This window comes from Pieris brassicae, chromosome Z (genome assembly GCF_905147105.1).
Source record: "Pieris brassicae chromosome Z, ilPieBrab1.1, whole genome shotgun sequence".
Classification (NCBI taxonomy): domain Eukaryota; kingdom Metazoa; phylum Arthropoda; class Insecta; order Lepidoptera; family Pieridae; genus Pieris; species Pieris brassicae.
This window is the reverse complement of record NC_059680.1, coordinates 2,073,978-2,093,721: the sequence shown is the minus strand read 5'-3', so window position 1 is coordinate 2,093,721 and position 19,744 is coordinate 2,073,978. Positions and strand designations below refer to the sequence as shown.

The following is a 19,744-nucleotide window of genomic DNA, read 5'->3' as shown; positions in this document are numbered from 1 at the left end:
ATTTACAACTACTAGCATACAGCGAGATAATATAAAGCTGAAAATGAAGGTCAGTTAACTAAACTTTGTTGACAAAACTGTATTTCTAGGCAAAACAATAGACAATGCACTCCAGTGGGGCCCACATATAGAGACTCTTTCGAATAGGCAGAGCTCTGCAGCATATGCAGTAAAGTAAAAGTTGGTTACCCTTGATGAAACTTTGTAAATTTAAAGAAGAGCGAAGCTTCCCTGTCACAGGTCTCTGACTTCCTAGGGAGGCCTCAATCTGAATTATATTCTACATATAGCTAAACAAATAAAGGCTTTTACTTTACTCGTTGTTGTAATAAATAATAATATGTAAATGTTACAACAGAGGGTCTCATAGTCAGTAGGGACTGAATAAATCAACCACCGACAAGGTATTAAAGTCCTAGGTACTTAAAGTCCTTAAAACAAATAAAATAACTAAATACATAATGATTTGTATTTTATTTTACATTTATTTAATTTTAAAAATTACACAAATGTTGTAAATATATTGTTTTTGAATTTCGAATCTTGCCGAGTGATTAGATGTAGAGCTTTCAATTTCGAATGTCTATTTGTGCTATATTTTTCGAATTTTGAATTATATTAAAACTTTGGTGTGGTTATTTGAATTTCTAATCAGGTCCAGGTAAAATGGGAGGTAAAAGGAAACGCTTTATTAGTTGGGCTAAAGAAGAAAAGGTATGTAGAATTGTGAATGTTGAGTAAAACTGAAACATGAGCTATTCATTGCTTTTGCGTATTGTGTTTGTTACAGCAACTTCTTAAAAATATACTACAACCATATTTACCAATAATTGAGAACAAGGATTTAAGCTCGAAGCATAAGGATAAAATTAACGCCTGGAACGATATAACAAAAAAGTAAACATTTTAATAAATACCTGCATCTCAAAAAAATGACCACATTGTTTAATCAAAACATGTAATTTTTCAGATTTAATCAAGCAAATCTCAGGTCAAGAAACAAAACACAATTGGCAAACCACTGGAAGCTCAATAAATTTGATATGAAAAAAGAAAAGTCGTCTTATCGGCGTGAAGAATCAAAAACTGAAGGTGGACCAAAGCCACCATCACCTCCAGATACAATGAATGTGGCAGAATGTGTGATCTTATCACAAGATGAAGAATGCAGTTTTGTTGGATTTTTTTCTGATAGTGACGAGGTAGGAATGTAAATTATAAATATAATGGATGTTCAAGGTTCAACCTCTCAAGCATAAGCATACGCTCAATACTATATTCCCCTACAAGGTAGTCCCCTAGAGATATTCTAATACCTTAGAACATCGTACCGAAACTCTGTCCAGCCAAAAGTGAGCCCATTCCCACTTATAATGGACAGTGGGTATAATACACAATAACACCTGAGTGCAAACTACTCAATATGATACTCAAATTAATAGATATTATTTATTTATTTCAGGACATTACAAATAACATTGTTTCCGAAGCCAATGATATCCCCAAAGATAATGAAGCAAACCAGGTAATCAATCAGTTTGGACATAACCTAAATACTAGAAAAGCCAAACAAAAGTGTGCACAACAGAGACAATATAAGTTAACAATTTCATTATTTTCTAGGATAATCCTATAACACCAGTTAAAAGTCCTTTAACAACTCCAAAGAAGAAAACTCCAACTAGGAGGAAAACACTAATATTATATTAAATTATCTCTATCTTTAAGTTTAATAAAATAAAGTTGCTATCTAGGTCTGTTGCATGCCCAATTAGTTTTAGGTCTGATTTGCACTTATAAATTGACAGTTCTTCCAGGAAGGTCTTATAATATGAATCATCATATGAATTTTTTTAAGTTGTGCATGAACAGAGCTTTAATTAATATTCTCTTATTAGATACAGAAAGCCAGTAGTAGTTTTAGTGGAGAAGCCTCATGTGCAGATATGCATAGGTTTAGGGCTACACAAAATGAGCGCTCCCAAAAAGAACACGAACTTAAACTTAAGAATATGGCCGAAAAGCATGGCCAACTAATGATAAATTTAAAGTTACAATCCCTAATGTTCATAAAGACATTAGAAAAACTTAAAAATACATAGGTTAATGGAGTAAAAATGTTTTGAAAATAGTGTTTTATTTGTTTAAATAACTTAATTGTTAAAACAAACTAAATTAAGAACTTCAAAGTTGAGAGTGCAAACTATTCAACATGATACTCAAATTAATAGATATTATTTATTTATTTCAGGACATTACAAATAACATTGTTTCCGAAGCCAATGATATCCCCAAAGATAATGAAGCCAACCAGGTAATCAATCAGTTTGGACATAACTTAAATACTAGAAAAGCCAAACAAAAGTGTGCACAACAGAGACAATATAAGTTAACAATTTCATTATTTTCTAGAATAATCCTATAACACCAGTTAAAAGTCCTTTAAGAACTCCAAAAAAGAAAACTCCAACTACGAGGAAAACACTGGTATTATATTTAAATTATCTCTATCTTTAAGTTTAATAAAATAAAGTTGCTATCCAGGTCTGTTGCATGCGCAATTAGTTTTAGGTCTGATTTGCACTTATAAATTGACTGTTCTTCCAGGAAGGTCTTCTTATAATATGAATCATCATATGAATTTTTTTAAGTTGTGCATGAACAGAGCTTTAATTAATATTCTCTTATTAGTTACAGAAAGCCAGTAGTAGTTTTAGTGGAGAAGCCTCATGTGCAGATATGTATAGGTTTTGGGCTACACAAAATGAGCGCTCCCAAAAAGAACACGAACTTAAACTTAAGAATATGGCCGAAAAGCATAGCCAACTAATGATAAATTTAAAGTTACAATCCCTAATGTTCATAAAGACATTAGAAAAACTTAAAAATACATAGGTTAATGGAGTAAAAATGTTTTGAAAATAGTGTTTTATTTGTTTAAATAACTTAATTGTTAAAACAAACTAAATTAAGAACTTCAAAGTTGAGAGTGCAAACTATTCAACATGATACTCAAATTAATAGATATTATTTATTTATTTCAGGACATTACAAATAACATTGTTTCCGAAGCCAATGATATCCCCAAAGATAATGAAGCCAACCAGGTAATCAATCAGTTTGGACATAACTTAAATACTAGAAAAGCCAAACAAAAGTGTGCACAACAGAGACAATATAAGTTAACAATTTCATTATTTTCTAGGATAATCCTATAACACCAGTTAAAAGTCCTTTAAGAACTCCAAAAAAGAAAACTCCAACTACGAGGAAAACACTGGTATTATATTTAAATTATCTCTATCTTTAAGTTTAATAAAATAAAGTTGCTATCCAGGTCTGTTGCATGCGCAATTAGTTTTAGGTCTGATTTGCACTTATAAATTGACTGTTCTTCCAGGAAGGTCTTCTTATAATATGAATCATCATATGAATTTTTTTAAGTTGTGCATGAACAGAGCTTTAATTAATATTCTCTTATTAGTTACAGAAAGCCAGTAGTAATTTTAGTGGAGAAGCCTCATGTGCAGATATGTATAGGTTTTGGGCTACACAAAATGAGCGCTCCCAAAAAGAACACGAACTTAAACTTAAGAATATGGCCGAAAAGCATAGCCAACTAATGATAAACTTAAAGTTACAATCCCTAATGTTCATGAAGACATTAGAAAAACTTAAAAATAAATAGGTTAATGGAATAAAAATGTTTTGAAAATAGTGTTTTATTTGTTTAAATAACTTAATTGTTAAAACAAACTAAATTAAGAACTTCAGTTTCAACAATAAAAATGGCTCTTACTGCTGCTCCATGCAGTGTTTTGGGATGAGGGTACTGTTGGTGGTGAAGGCAGGGTCTCATCATCATCAGAGATAGGTTCCTCTTTTAAATCAATGGCTATAATGTGCAATACTGCCTAAGCAGTATATTGTAACAGCTTAGTGTTTGGTAGAGATGATTTGGTAGTGTTTGGAAACACCAAAACATCTCTCTACACTATTGTGAGTTCTGATGTGAGCATAATTGTATGATTCCTCTTTATGATTGGTCGGAATTAATATTGGTATAAATAAATAAGGTGTGCAAGCATAGCCAGAGTCTCTCCAATTTCAAAGTAGTCTGCCATGAACTTGTTCCCCGTTAAAATTTGTTTTAATCGGCTTTCATTAAAAATCCGTGAGTCTTGGGTCTTAGCTAGTTTCAGGGGAACAACCCTCAAATTGAGGTCCCTCAAAGGTGAGAAGGAATATCAAATGTCTCAGGAGATTTGAGAGACCTAAGAATGTGACACTCCATATGTCAAAACCTATTCTGACCCACCTTTTACATTAAATATCGTTGAAAGGTTTCAAATCTTATATAACAAATAGTGAAGCGCCTAACCAATATATTTGTTCCCTAATAGAGTTTTAATCCCCGGGGATAAACTTGATCATAGAGAATATGCGGTGAAAATCCAATAATCCTTTAATTGAGTGGACAGCCGCCATATTGTATTTTGATGCTATAAATTGGCGGGAAGACGTCCCTTTGACATCAGTCGTATTTCAGTGTTACAATCAACAATATACCACAGTTAAGGTAATAGAAATTTATTTTCAATAATTTCAACTATATATAACAATAATTACAATTTTCTTAATTTACATAGTAATAATAATAAGTATTAAAAATTAATAAATAAAAAATAGGTAATAGTTTACTTAGTTTTTGGTGGAACTTTTTTATATTTTGCTTTAATGTAATTATTAATTCCTAATATTTTGTTGTTTTATTATTACCAGCATTAAATTCAAAGTAATTGAATGAAGGGAGACACTGTGTAATAAAATATTAAAATTTTCCACATTTTTGTATACATTAGGAATCTACAAGATTTTTAGCTATATCTATAAAATCATTTCTAAATTCTGTTCGATTAATATTTAGGAAATGTAGGAAATCATTAAATCATGTTATATACAATGTTTTTGTATATAAAATTTCCTTAACCTACAAAGAAATAATAAATAAAAGAAAATTAGAACAAACATTAAAAGTTTGTTCCCTGTGGCAGTGTAAGGTAACGCTGGCAGCATTTCTTCGCTGTATTGCGATACTTATTCCTTGACTCAGGAAAGCTTCCTTGATCTGGGGACTCGGTACTATCTACTAGGCGCCAACTTAAATCTTTAATAAGCGCCTGTGCACTTGAACCCCACGGGCCAAAGGGAACAAAATCGAAATTGGAGGAAAGACTCTTATATTTGTGCCGTTTATAATTTTTCGCCTGCTGTCCAGGCTCGCCATCTTTTTAGCTTGTCTAATTGGCGGTGGTACGGGGCTAACTTGTCCACACAAGAGGCATCCCATATCAAAGCCCGTCCCAATCCCTAAGGGCTCCAAGACATCCGGCTTCTTGCCATAGTCTCTAACGATTCCTGTTGGCACCAAAATGGCTTGAACATTGAGGCAAGAGAGCGGCGTCGTTGTGCATGGCGTGGTAAGAAAAGTGACCCGTCTTCTCTTGGCAATGCAGACCATGGTGTCTAAGGCTACTTACTACTTACTTACTTCAAAGCCACAAGAACACTTAATACTTACTTTTATATTATTTATGTTTTAATCTGAATAAACTTATTTAAACCTAAACTTCTCTATTTTCAGATGTCAGCAATGAAGTATGCATGTGTCGCTGTCATTTTGGCAGTTATCTGCTTAGTTCAAGTTAGCGAAGCAAATTACAAGAACGCTCCAATGAATGGAATTATGTTTGGCAAGAGAGGTCCTTCTGGTGTGTATTTAAAAAAAAACATTTGACATATAAAATCACAAATGACAGGAATATACCATATATAATATATTTTATATACATATATTCGATTTTAAACGGCCTAATTTACGGTTTACAGTTTTAACTGATTTCTCTATAAGAACCTTACAACATACGTGCTTATACGTATACAATTTTACATTACGCTGATTAATTAATTTTATATTACAATAGACGTACAACAGCATGCAAGAAACAGAACACCGATTGGATAAAAATACGGCAACTAATAATAATAATTAAGCCTCATTTATACCTTGAAACATTAAACATCTTAGAACTTAAAAATATACAATCGACGGCGTGTGTCAGGCACAAGAGGCTGATCATCCATTTAATTGACAAATCATGAAACAGACATATAAAACTGACCAGACCTAAAAAGGTTGTAGCGCAACTGATTTTTTGGTTTAACCAATAATATATATTTACAATTTTATTCACAGATTATGAGAACAGAGCCAAGGCATTTACTGCCCTCTGTGAAATCGCTACAGAAGCCTGCCAAACCTGGTTCCCTTCCCCGGAAAATAAGTAGACGACTTGATAATCAGGCCTAATGTTACCAATATATCAAATCGTATTTATGTAAAAGCAAAATAAAATATTAAGGACTGACAACATTTGTTTATTTATTGAAACTTGAAAGCGGACTGTACGAACTTCAGACTATTGTTTATTCTTATTGATTAGTTTCACAGTGATAATAGTTAATTTTTTATTATGTTTTTTCTTGTTCAAATTAAGATATATTTTACATAAGATGTTTAAGAACAAATTTGATTATCATAAAAAACACAGAACACTAAATAATATGGTATAAAAAACAAAATCATATTGAGCCAAATGTTATCCAGATAGTTATCTGTTTGTTTCCAGTGCTTGTTATCTCTTTAAACACGTTATGAAGTAAAACACTTGTAATTGAGCAAAAATACATAATAAAAATATTGATTTTCATATTTGCGGGTTCAGTCGGTAGAGTCGGTTCAAAATGAATATAATATGTTATAAGTAATTTAAAATTTTTAAGATTACTCGTCATTTTTGAATTCACATTTTCAGTGTACTATAGACTTCGTCATAAAATCGTTATATTCGTTTATAATGTTTTAAATAGATGGCAGCCTAATAAAATTAGTTGAACTTTAAAAACTCCTTCCACGTTTGACCCAAATCTTCATTAACTATCTTACATCACTCGTGAGAATGATGAAGAAAGTAAAACTTATCTTTGAACCAACATAATTATGTTATGAGACTCGTTCTTATGAGCATTTGATTGTTGTGGTTGTTAACATTTCCTACTGAGTAAATCCCACGTATTTATTATGTTTTCTTAATTTTCTGTTCACGTAGCTAGCTTCTCATTGGCTCTCTAGTCGCATGTTCTTGAAGTATTGATAAAATTTCAATGACATATGTCAAAGCAGACACTCAACAACGCAGTGACGTTTCGCAATTTACATCGAAAAATTAGCAATTTTTTTTAAATCTACCTTGTATTTTAAAATGAATTTCAAAAGTTTATGCCTCGTGGTGAAATGATGTGATATTTAGCGAATTTATTAAAATAACTAAGTGAAAACACATCACCATGACTACGAAAGAACTTTACACTAAGGTAAGATTTTGATATTTTGTTCTAAAATTAAAAAAATATTACCAAAAAAATATATTTGGTCTATTTCTGGCCAATATAAACTTCATATAAAACCTATTTATACTACTGCATCATCATAAATCATTTTTATGGTCACTGAATAATTATCACTCTCACTATCTATGTCAAAAAGTATGAAATCATTATGTTAGCATAATATTACGAATATGAATAATGCATAAGATTTTATCTTACCGTTCGAGCATAAGTGGCTGTTTACGGAAATTATTACACAATAATACCAGTTTTTTTGTAAATGTATCAGGAATTTTCAAATAAAAAGATTATGAAATAATTACTAAAATTAGGTAATCATTAAATTAATAAATTTTAAAAATAGTGGATGTGTTTTTAACCAAAGTATATATAGTGGAATCTCGATAACTGGAACCTCGTTAAGTCGAAAAAAATTGCCATTATTTTCTGCTGAACCCCTAAATATGCGGTATCTCAAATTATTTAGACTTTGTAACTAAAACAAAATGTTATTTCCCTATGAACTATTGATAATACATGTTTGTACTCTATAACTCAAATTTCAAAAAAGAGACTAAGTCTTAGTAAAATATTAAGATATCATTCTTGGAATTCCCCAAAAGAATAGGAATGAAATCCAAAATGAATGTTCGGGTTCAGAGCTTCTCATTTATTAATTCTGTCTTGTACATGTGCGTTGAATAAATACATTCTTAAGACAAAACTTGAATTGTTATACAAATTCGACTCTACAAATCTTACACTTAGAAATTGTGCCTCCATAATTTCAGCTGTTAAGCCATATATATCTAGGAGTTCTTGTTAAGTTTAAAACTTTACAACTCCAATTTTTTTACCGTTGCATTGTGTTTTGGGTAATCGAGATTCTACTGTATTCGGTCGGTCACATTCCAATATTATCCTTATTCTAATTAGAGAACATTCTTATTAGGATGATATTAGAACCCCCTTCTATGATATAGAATAGGATTTATAAAACAAGAAACTGTTGTTTTGCCTTGCCAACTGTTTAATATATATTTTATAGAATATTTATCACATTATTGATTTTTTAACATTACTGAAACTTAAAGAAATACTCATGTCATTACCCTAACCTAGAGGATTTAGTATATTTACAATATTTTTTTTAGATAGGTTTAATAAGACAAATATTTTTGATATCTTAATATAAAATTAACTATTCTATGTTAAGACTAAATTTGCTTTATTGAATTTAATATAAGAGAAGAGTTATTTAAAAAAAATGTAAAATGTCAAGCTATACACTAAAAATTATTACTATTTATTTACATATCAGAACTTATGAATATCTGTCTAGTGAGTTGATATGTGAAGCTATATAACACATTATGTTTGTATATAACAGTTATATTTACATAAATGTTTCTTCCATACCTTAAAGTCTCAAAACTAAAACATTCCATGAAATTATATTTATGTCAATTCCAATAAGATTAAATTTAAAAATGTTGTCCAATTTCCTTGAGAATTAATTTAAATATTAATTAAAATAATTTCAATGTAAGAGAGCTAGGTGTTGTATCAATTACTTAACCACAATTAGACCTCTGTATCAAAGGTTACAGAACAAATAAATCCAACATTTTGGGTTCTATTTCTGGTGAAACATTAGGTTGTATAGGTACTGGTAAAACCTTTTTTGTCAACATATTAGACATAAATTATGCCTATTATTAACTCAACTGTGATGTCATCGTCACTTTAGTAGTATTATACAAAACATGTGTAATGTTCATAATTTTGAAAAGTTGAAGAAATTATAGATTAGAGAATATTATTACTGAATTTTGTTGAAATTGTGTTTATGTCTGAGATTATAAGTAAAAAACATCAATGCTATTATTTTAGATCTTGGGCTTAGCTTTCTGTATCTGTTTCTGAGTAATTTTCATCTTGATTTTTACTAAGAATAGCCATCTGTGGCTGACACTATTTAAAATCTAGGTTTAGGTTTATGGCTTGCCAGTTTCTCCACTGTTGTCATGGTACAAGCAAGCGTTAGTGGATGTAATTTAAAATATCCTCCACTAACAACTAAACTAAAACATCCTCAAGGGTTGAAAATTGCACTCCGAAGCCAATAATTGCATGCTAAAGCCCCTAGGCCAACAATGCACTCTGCTCTTAATTTTAAGTTGAGGTGAGGAGATTTGGAGAATATAATTATAATATAATGAATTTATTTTTTATACTAACCAAAACAATGCATGGGTAGGTATTTCTGTCAAGTTACTTGTTTTTCATTGATTTTACAGTTTTTTGTTCTTTATTGACTATTAAATAATTCTGCATTCAACTTATATGCATAGATACTAGAATACTAGTCTGGTAATCAAGCGATACCACCTATATTTATATTTTAGTTGACACTAACAAAGAAACACTATGTAGAGGGAAATTACATATATTTTCAGTCTAAAATACATTCCAAAAGAGTATTTGGGAGTGGTTTCTAAAGTATTTTTCTAATTATAAACCAATCATATCATATGCAACTCTATGACCTTATTATGTTGCATATGATATTCATGTCTTGAAGTTAGGAATTTCCGCTGTAATATAATAAATTCGAGAAGTTTGAATGAATACTATTAAACATTGAATATCCCTGACTAAAGAACTAAATAACTATGTCTGTTGGTAATCATATTACCTAATTATCATGTAATTTCTTTAAACCGAGTATTATAATAAATCCAATTAGAAAACTCGAGTTGATGAGTGTGTTGGTTTAATCTAGTTTCATGCCTAGCTCTGTGTGTGTGGGAGTTTCACTTAAGACGTTTTAGATGCGCAGAATTTAACTGTAAGTCAAGGAAAAATTTGTATATTAGTGTCAATGGCCATATGAAAATTCTTTACTCTGCTTTTTTTGTTATAACCTGTGGTAAACAGTGACTGTCGATATTGGTGTTGATTCTTATTGATTTAAAGAATTGCAATGCATTGTTTTATTCATAAACAAACTATACACCTTGATGAGATGAAGAATGTTTTGTTTTTATTGTTTATTTGTCATGACAACACAATATAAGAACATATTAATTTTCTACAGCAAAATGCCAAACAGATTGATGCATACTCAAAGATATTTTCTTCCTGAGTTAGAGTTAGTACTGTAGCCAACATACTTTTAGATATTCTTGTGTACATCACTGATGACATTTTTTCTTTAGTTTCAAGTGCTGTCATAACAATATTTCTGTATGACGTTTAACATATTACACAGCACTCAATATGAGATTGTGTCTTGAGATGCGTATAATAGGGACCTTGGTCATAGTGTCGCCAATTAAAATTTTCCTCAGTTTTGGCTGTACTGTAATAATCTATAATTCACATAATTTTTAATCTATTAAGATACTGAACTGATTTAGTAATTAAAAGATTTCCTCTTGATTGTACTTAATTTGTCAACTCAACTAATCTGTAATAGTGGACGGTATTTTAGCCGATTAGGATAATCTGTGGTGTTGGCGCCAAAAAGTAAATGATTACACTCAACACAGAATGTGGATTAGGATGTTTTTAATGTGTGAAATAATTAATTGTGTTTAATTAAATAAGGAATTGGCTGTGAATAACAATAACTTACATTTGCATTAAATTTATGGTCTACACATTTTTTTTAATATTACTGTTCACTGTTTATATTAGTTTTGATTGCTTTGTTTTGTTCCATTAGTTTTGTCTTTTAACTATACGTCTCATGTTTTGCATTTCTTGCCTACCATATCTATTTTTTTCTCGCAGTGGTTGCCTGGAAGACATCGCTCGAAAGCGATAAGCACCCTCCTTTTTATTTAATTATATTTCTGTAAATGCAACGAAGTGTTAATAAGTAAATAAATAAAATATACTCTATAAAAAAAGGACAAAGGAGGGTTTTTAATTAAACATTTATATTACCAAATAAAATCTTATCAAATACTTAATTGCGTTTCTGTATTTTGACTTAATTAATTGATAAGTAACGGTGATGACATTAATGCATTTTTATCTTAGTTCAAAAATCTATTAATTATTATTTTTGTAATATTACTTTTTAAGTGATTTTAAAACATCCCAAAACAAAACATACTTAATGAAATATTAATTTTCCACGCATATTTATCTTTTTTTTTTTTTTTTTATAAAATAGGGGGCAAACGGGCAGGAGGCTCACCTGATGTTAAGTGATACCGCCGCCCATGGACACTCTCAATGCCAGAGGGCTCGCGAGTGCGTTGCCGGCCTTTTAAGAATTTGTACGCTCTTTTCTTGAAGGACCCTAAGTCGAATTGGTTCGGAAATACTTCAGTGGGCAGCTGGTTCCACATAGCGGTGGTGCGCGGCAAAAATTGCCTTGAGAAACGCTCAGTCGTGGAACGTCGGACGTCGAGGTGATACGGGTGGAATTTTGTATTTTGCCTCGACGTCCGATGCTGAAACTCAGCTGCAGGTATTAATCCGAACAACTCCTCTGAACACTCTCCATGGTAAATGCGGTAGAAGATGCAGAGTGACCCCACATCTCTACGCAACGCCAAAGGATCGAGCCGCTCGGAAAGGGATTGGTCATCGACGATTCGAACCGCTCTTCGTTGGATACGGTCAAGTGGAAGGAGCTGGTACTGGGGAGCCCCCGCCCAGAGGTGACAACAGTATTCCATGTGGGGCCGTATTTGCGCTTTATAGAGTTGCAAGCGGTGGCCCGGAGTGAAGTACCGTCTCGCCTTGCTGAGCACACCAAGCTTTTTGGAGGCTAATTTAGCCTTTCCCTCCAAATGACCGCGAAACTGAACGTCGTTCGATATGTCAACGCCAAGTATTCCGATGCTGGCTGTGGCTTCAAGAAGAGTGTTTTCGAAAAGAGGAGTAGCGACAAAGGGTATTTTTTTCGCGGAAAACGCGCAAACTTGTGTCTTCTTGGGGTTAAATTGGACTAGGTTTAGTCTACCCCAGTCCGAGACTCCGCGTAAAAGAGTTTCGACTTCAGACACAAGTTTGTTCCGGTACTCATCGACAACTGCCCGAGAAATACCTGCCCGGCCAGTGTAAAGAGTATCCCCAGTGCTGTCGTCCGCATAGCAATGAATTTTGCTAAGTTGCAACATATCATTGATATGCTGAAGAAACAGGGTCGGGGACAGAACACAGCCTTGTGGGACCCCAGCATTCACGGGTTTAAGGTCGGAACATGCTCCGTCGACGACGACCTTGATGCTCCGATCGGCTAGAAAGCTGGAGATCCAGTCGCATAATTTCTCAGGAAGCCCGTAGGCTGGAAGCTTCGAGAGCAGTGCTTTGTGCCACACCCGATCGAAGGCTTTCGCTATGTCCAAACTAACCGCTAGTGCCTCCCCCTTGGACTCAATTGCCTCTGCCCATCTATGAGTAAGGTATACTAGAAGGTCACCAGCTGAACGACCACGACGAAAGCCGTACTGATAATCGCTAATCAGCTGGTGGCCCTCTAGATAACTCAAGAGCTGGCCATTAATAATGGATTCCATTATTTTGGAGAACAAGGAGGTTATTGCGATTGGGCGATAGTTGGATGGATCAGAGCGATCGCCTTTTTTAGGGATCGGATGTATCGAAGCGGTCTTCCAGCACTTCGGGACAGTGCCGAGCGAGTACAGGTACCGGAAAAGGCGCGTCAGGACCGGAGCCAACTCAGGAGCACATGTACGCAGCACAATTGGAGGGATACCATCCGGCCCGCTCTACTTATGAATGTCCAAGGAAGATAGTGCTCTGCGAACAGCACGTTGCTGGAATGTGATTTCCGGCATTGTCTCAATTTATTTTTCTTTACGATTTCGTTAATCGAAAAATATTTCCGACTAAAGAAATCACATGAAACATGAAGCAGTGTTGGCTTAGTGGCGTCAGCGTGCGACTCTCATACATTTCTTTCTGCGTGCGCATTTAGCTTCTACGAAGGAAAACGGCTAGCTTTAGAGCTAAAAAGTCGACGGCGTGTGTCAGGCACAGAAGTCTGAAGCCTTTAACACAAATCTGCGGCCCAGACCTTAAAATACTGTCGCGCCACTAATTTATTTAAAAATATATCACATCATGAGAAATAAAGTATAGAGTACAGGTACCTATAATAACGAACAATACTTTATTAGTACGGGTGGCACCCCTAGTGTCAACTGTCAAACGAATTTGCCTCCGAAAATTGGCTTAAAGAAACCCGCTATATTTAGACGAAATCTTATTAGATCGTCAGCCATAGAAAGCCAGCCACACAAAAATAATGAAATATTTCTTTACCACGAACTATGTAACCTGACATAAGTTAAGTTACATACATTAATAATTATAAGCGCAATTAACAATCGTCTTACCAGCCAATGCTGTGTAATACGTCAGTTTAGTGTTAACGAGCCCTTTAGTTTCTTATCGGTACTTCTTCGTATCCGGTACGCTCTTGACAGAGCGGTCATGATCGGTATGTAGTAGTACTATGGATGGGGCAAATGTGATGCGCTTCACGACATTTCGCCATCGTTGCCTATTTTGGTTTGCCTATTGAGGTCAACCTGCTACACTCATTGAGTGCATCTTCTACAGCAGACTTGATCTGGTCCAACGAGTATGTGACCTTCGGCGCGGTCTAGTTTTTTATACACTCATATGTGTAACATTTGCATGTTCGTGACACAATAGGTCGACATCACTTATATCCGTGATTGGTAGTTATTTAGTTTTAAGAATCCATAAGTTGCAGTTTTTTGTTAGTCCAGCATCCTAGTGGGGTTCAAAGTCAAAGTCAAAAATCATTTATTCATTTAACACAATGTACACTTTTGAACGTCATTAAAAATGAAATATACATTAAATGCTTCTAATTTCTTTTTTAAACGATTAAAGACAGTTGACACTTACCTTCAGACAGTGTTTCATTTATTTGAACATCCGTCCAACAACCGTCACCGATCTTAACTCACGCAAAACTGTTAATACTTTAGCGGAAGGGAAGAATTTCCGATCGATCTCGCTGTGTGGCACTACTACTTCCAGAGTGTCATGATCGACGGTCGACATAGAACGTTTCTCGAAATAGAGCTGGAAGCAGATTTCCAATGAAGGTCCAACGGGATATGAGCTCCAAAATAAAAAAAAAGCATACTATTTGAATGAATGTTGAGTTATATGTAGCAGTTAGACTTCTTAAAAAACATTTTTTAAACATACATGTACCATGGAATATTTGTTACCCAGAACACAGAAGGTCCCTAGTTGGGGTTAGGTCCTTACGGTTCCCCTTCACAAATTTATATCCAACAAGGGCAAACAGGCGGGAGGCTCATCATATGTTACGCGATACCGCCGCCTATAGACCCTTACATTGCCAAAGGGCTCGCAAGTGTCTTTCCGGTCTTTTAAGAACTGGTACGCTGTTTTCTTGAAGAAATCCTTCTCCGGGACCACCCCTCTTATGAAAGGTTTAATTGAAAATGGAGGATGACATTAATATGGTTTTTGACTTGCAGGGTGCCCGTGTCTGGGTGGAGCACCCTGTGAAGGTGTGGGAAGGCGCAACCGTCACCAGCGACTACCGTTCAGGGGTGGTCATTGTTCAAATTGATGACTCCAACGAAATACGTCAGATTAAGGTAAGACCGTTTGTTAAGTAGAAGTAGTTTTTTATTGTAACAGAGAGCGAACGGGCAGGAGGCTCACCTGATGTTAAGCGATAACGCCGCCCATGGACACTTACATTGCCAGAAGGCTCGCAATTGCGTTCACGATATCTTTAAGTTGCATTTCAAATGTTTTGTAACTTATTAGCTATGTTATTAGTAATATGTTCGTCACATATGGACCCTTCTTGGCTTTTTTGATGAGATGAAAATCCCCCCCCCCCCCCCGCGTCGAGCTTGACGCGGCAACTTTGGAACTGGTTCTACACTCAAAGCTCCCTGTTATTCAGAGGGTAGCGAACTTCTGCCCACTAAACACACCTCGTATCTCAGGCTCTTACAATGGGTCCTTGGGGTTTCAACATAAGAGACCAGGGAGGTAAAGTCCTTCTCCAACCCTTTCCAGATGTCTCTATTTTTGCCAATGCTATTTTTATCGACTTCTTATTGGCCTGCTCACTCGTCTTTTCCCGGGTAGTCCCTTCTATTTTGTCTTTAATGTCCATTTATCTTACATTATCCCGTATGAACATAGACTACAGAGTATTTTACAATGTTATGGGTGGGAAAACTGTAAATAATGTAACATAAGGTATACCATATGCCGTCCACATATGATGAAGACAATACTACAGTTTTATAGAAGACATCAATATCTACATGTGTACCAAGTTGAGGTAGAACATGACCACCAATATCATCTTCTTCGTGTCCAATATGGTATTTTAAACATCACACCCTTCACATCAATGCAGCATTCTTCTGCTCCACTGGTATCTCAATAAATAAACTAAATGTTTATTATAATGGTCCCCAGATTACAGATGAGTCTCGTATGCCGCCACTTCGCAATCCATCGCTTCTGATTGGTCAGAATGATCTCACTTCCCTGTCGTACTTGCACGAGCCAGCTGTGCTGCATAATTTGAAAGTCCGGTAAGTTTACAGTTAAGGGCGTGTCCAGGGCATAAGGTAAGTGAGTTATTTTATAGAACAGGGGGCTGATGATAAGTGATACCAATCATGGACAATGCCAGGAGGCTAGCAAGTATCTTTTAAAAATTTATACGGATGGACCCAAGGTTCGGAAGAATAACAATTGGTTCGGAAATACCTACCGCCTGTGGAAACTCAATGCAAAAGGGCTCGCGACGGCGTTTCCGGCCTTTCAATAATTTACCATGGAGTGTTCAGAGGAGTTAATCCGATTAAATCCTGCAGTGTGACCAAGCCTTGAGTTCCATCAACAGATGTCGAGGCAGAATACGAAATTCCACCCGCAACGCTTCGACGTTCGTCATTTCTCAACTGAGCGTTATTTACACTTGACTAACCACTATGTGAAACCAACTGCCCACTTAAGTATTTCCGAACCTATTCGGCTAAGGCTTCATCAAGAAAAGAGCGTCTCTGGCATTGAGAGTGGCCATGGGTATCACTTAACATATATAGAGTCCGTTTGTCCCTTTTTCTATAATATAACAAATTAAATAGGATATTAAGATAAAACAATTCAACAGATTCTTTAAGGGTAAGCGGAATGGAGACAATTGGCGCCCTGGGTCTTTGCGAAATGTGAACATAACAGTAATGCAGACTAATTATACAATCAAGATTATTGTCGATCTATAATAATGTTGTAGAAAAAAAAGGAGTGGCTGTGTCATGGACACGATGATGATGATGAACTTTAACATAGGTTTTACAGTGTATAGGGGTTTAATTTTAACCTTACCCGAAACCCGAAACACAACCGTAGTTGTTTTAAATCAATAGATCTGCCAGACCCATGGTGATAAAAATAAATGTCATAATGTTTTGCAAATGTACAAAAAGCAAAACTGCGAACTCAACTTATCAGTGAGAGAACCTGTTACTGTATTGTATAGTGTGCCATTTCTCGTATCACAGAACTGGCTCTCATCTCAAAGCAAAATATCGCTTGCACGACTGCTGGTATCTCAAAAGTCAAAACACTCTAATATTAGGCCACTAGTATCAGTGTAAATCACCTGCTTCCCTGCTTCCCCTTCCACCTCGTCCTTCTGGCTTGCAATTAATTCTTTGATTCTTCAGCTATCCAGTGGTATAATTTTGGATGTAGCGGTTCTTTTTCTATAAACCATATTAATATTTTTAATTAGTCATAGCGAATATATTTTAAAAGATAAATTTGAAACCGGAAATATTGATAAGAGCAATTGCGTAATATGAACTTGTTCCTTTTTTTGAAAAAGTGATAATGTCTGAGTATTTATTTCCAACATAAATATACAGTATTTAAAATATACATAACCTATATAATATAAGTAGTAATAGTTATACGTTTGTGATAATTGAATTTGCGATACCTTAGATATTATATATGTCAGCATTAAAGCTCTTTGTGGGACTAAACATTTTGACTAAAACAAATCTTAGCAATCTGTTTTAATTAATAACTGTGATGGCTGTAAAACGGCGATTTCTATGTCTCAGTTGCTCGTACGAAGGAAAACATCGTAACACCAATTAACAAAGATCAATCTTCGACTTGCCTAATACAACAGATACATAAGAGGCCCAGAACTAAAAGGTTGTGGCAAAAATATTAGCCCCAATCAGGCAAAGGCTGATCACCTATTTGCCTCATGAAACTTGGAACTTGTTATTAAATGTAGGAAAAATTCTAATGAATAATCAAAATTGTCTTTCAATGTTTTGTTTGATCGGGAATAATGGCGACATTCTTTGCGACAATTGTTCAAACAATGTATAATCCGAAAATATTAATATTTGTATCAATATATAACATATTTATTTTCAACACACGAATATACAGTATTTACAATATTCTTAACCTACATAATAAAAATGGTACTTAAAAATGCTCCCTGTCTGCCAAAAGGGCCTGCCCCTTTAATGGTCTCATTTCACCTGTGTATTGCGATTATTCGTTGAGGAAGGCACCAGCTCTATAATATTATAAATTTTAACCTTGATTTATGTTATATAATAATAATATATATCATTACGGTTGCCAAAAAAAAAATATTGTCCCTGAGTTTCAGAGATTTAACGACTTACATATGTCACAAACCTATTTGACAGTAGTCATACTAAGCTTGCCCTGAGTCATAATTGTTTCCATATTAGATATTTGTGTCTGTAAGAAACTCAAAAATTCGTTCACAATTAAATGCTTCAAATTTTATCATTTTTTTTTAAATTGAATCTTAAAACGAAAGCATGTTGCCATGTCTAACGCTTGCTAGACTTGAAAATATATATACATGTAAAAAAGAAAAATCCGAACTTGTCAAAGGGGGTTAAAACAGAGCTAGCTAAAAATTTACAAAATATGACGCATGATAAGAAGCATTACTAAAGATACTGATGCCCTGCACTGACATGGGCAGGTTATGTAGCAAGGGAAGAAGGGACTCTTGGGTCGAATTGGGAAACGATACGTAGAAAGGTTCGCTCACCAGAAGGGCGAATAACATCATCAAAACAGCTGGCTTGAGATGCAGTTTTCCCATGACAAAGACACCTGTAGATCCTTAAAGGAGGCCGCTACCTAAGGAGGGGTTCTTGCAAACTAATTAACTAATATATATATATATATTTTATATATATTAATTTAACAGGAATTAAGTATTACCCAAGAGTGTCCTTGGGCGGTGGTACAAGTGTTAACCACAATTTACTTTAATATTATATTTCAGATTCTGTGACCGCAATGCAATATATACATACTGTGGCATCGTACTTGTTGCCATCAATCCATACTATGACCTACCAATATATGGTAAGTAATACATTTTCCGACACTCGCGAGCCTCCTGCTTGTTTGACTCCTGAAAAAATTACCAAAAATACACATATTGTGTATTATTTTCCCAGAAAAAAAGGAAAAATTGTTACTTCCCGAACGGTGTTCTAAATTTTGTCCTTGAATACATGTTTAAGACATCATCATAATCTTTCTTTCAAAATATTTAATCATAAAGATTTTGGATCCTTTTTTAAAGGCCAAATTTTTACAAATTTCTATAAATCAGTAAATCTCTTGCAGAATATAGATTGTAATAAGTTTTAAATTATAATTAACATCAATTCTTGACTAGTGAGTAACGACGTGGATATTCTCTGAGAGGTAAGATCTCCAATTATTTAAAATAATATACTCCTCCCTCAACGGCCGGCAACGCACCCACTAAAAATGTGTGTCCATTGGCTGCGGTGACTGCCCTTATTGGGCCTAAACCTATTTTAAATATATATTTAGACATTCGAATATTCTAGGCGATGAAACTATCATGGCGTACCGCGGCCAATCCATGGGCGATTTGGACCCACATATATTCGCAGTTTCCGAAGAGGCCTATACTAAGCTGGAGAGGGAGCGGCGAGATCAAAGTATCATTGGTATGTTGGTGCCACAACTGCCTTCGCAATCTGCACTTTTCACTATTAAAAATACAACATTAAGATTTAAGTTTCAGTTTATATTTTTTTTAACTAAAATATAACAAGTGCAACAGTTATAGGAATCTTGGAAATGTATCGAAATTTCTAAAGGCCGAAGAAAAAAATACTATATGAAATACAATCTAGCCTATATATATTAG

General features: G+C 34.4%; 2 protein-coding genes and 1 long non-coding RNA gene across 6 annotated transcripts in view; all 3 read left to right on the top strand.

The window, feature by feature from the left end:
- The first annotated feature begins 643 nt into the window (after positions 1 to 643).
- LOC123718947 lies at positions 644 to 3,708 on the top strand. The gene is made up of 9 exons (XM_045675962.1): positions 644 to 714; positions 791 to 897; positions 971 to 1,202; positions 1,463 to 1,525; positions 2,252 to 2,314; positions 2,413 to 2,487; positions 3,045 to 3,107; positions 3,206 to 3,280; positions 3,485 to 3,708. Exons 1-9 carry the CDS (start codon positions 667 to 669, stop codon positions 3,686 to 3,688), a joined length of 930 nt encoding a protein of 309 aa, XP_045531918.1. The 5' UTR covers positions 644 to 666; the 3' UTR covers positions 3,689 to 3,708.
- A 605-nt stretch (positions 3,709 to 4,313) lies between these two features.
- Positions 4,314 to 6,272, top strand: LOC123718948. Its single transcript, XR_006755076.1, has 3 exons — positions 4,314 to 4,579; positions 5,645 to 5,771; positions 6,257 to 6,272. It is a non-coding gene; the product is annotated as an uncharacterized LOC123718948 (long non-coding RNA).
- Positions 6,273 to 7,182: 910 nt separating this feature from the next.
- LOC123718984 (unconventional myosin-Va) overlaps positions 7,183 to 19,744 on the top strand; it is a 51,971-nt gene continuing 39,409 nt past the window's right edge. For 2 of the 4 annotated variants that reach the window (XM_045676018.1, XM_045676016.1), the window contains exons 1-5: positions 7,184 to 7,434; positions 14,982 to 15,104; positions 15,949 to 16,067; positions 18,839 to 18,921; positions 19,419 to 19,541. In XM_045676018.1, coding sequence (XP_045531974.1) covers positions 7,408 to 7,434; positions 14,982 to 15,104; positions 15,949 to 16,067; positions 18,839 to 18,921; positions 19,419 to 19,541 — 475 coding nt within the window. In that variant the 5' untranslated portion in view covers positions 7,184 to 7,407. Of the gene's footprint in view, positions 7,435 to 14,981; positions 15,105 to 15,948; positions 16,068 to 18,838; positions 18,922 to 19,418; positions 19,542 to 19,744 lie in introns of all 4 variants that reach the window. The other 2 variants (XR_006755083.1, XM_045676017.1) reach the window with 2 other exon arrangements.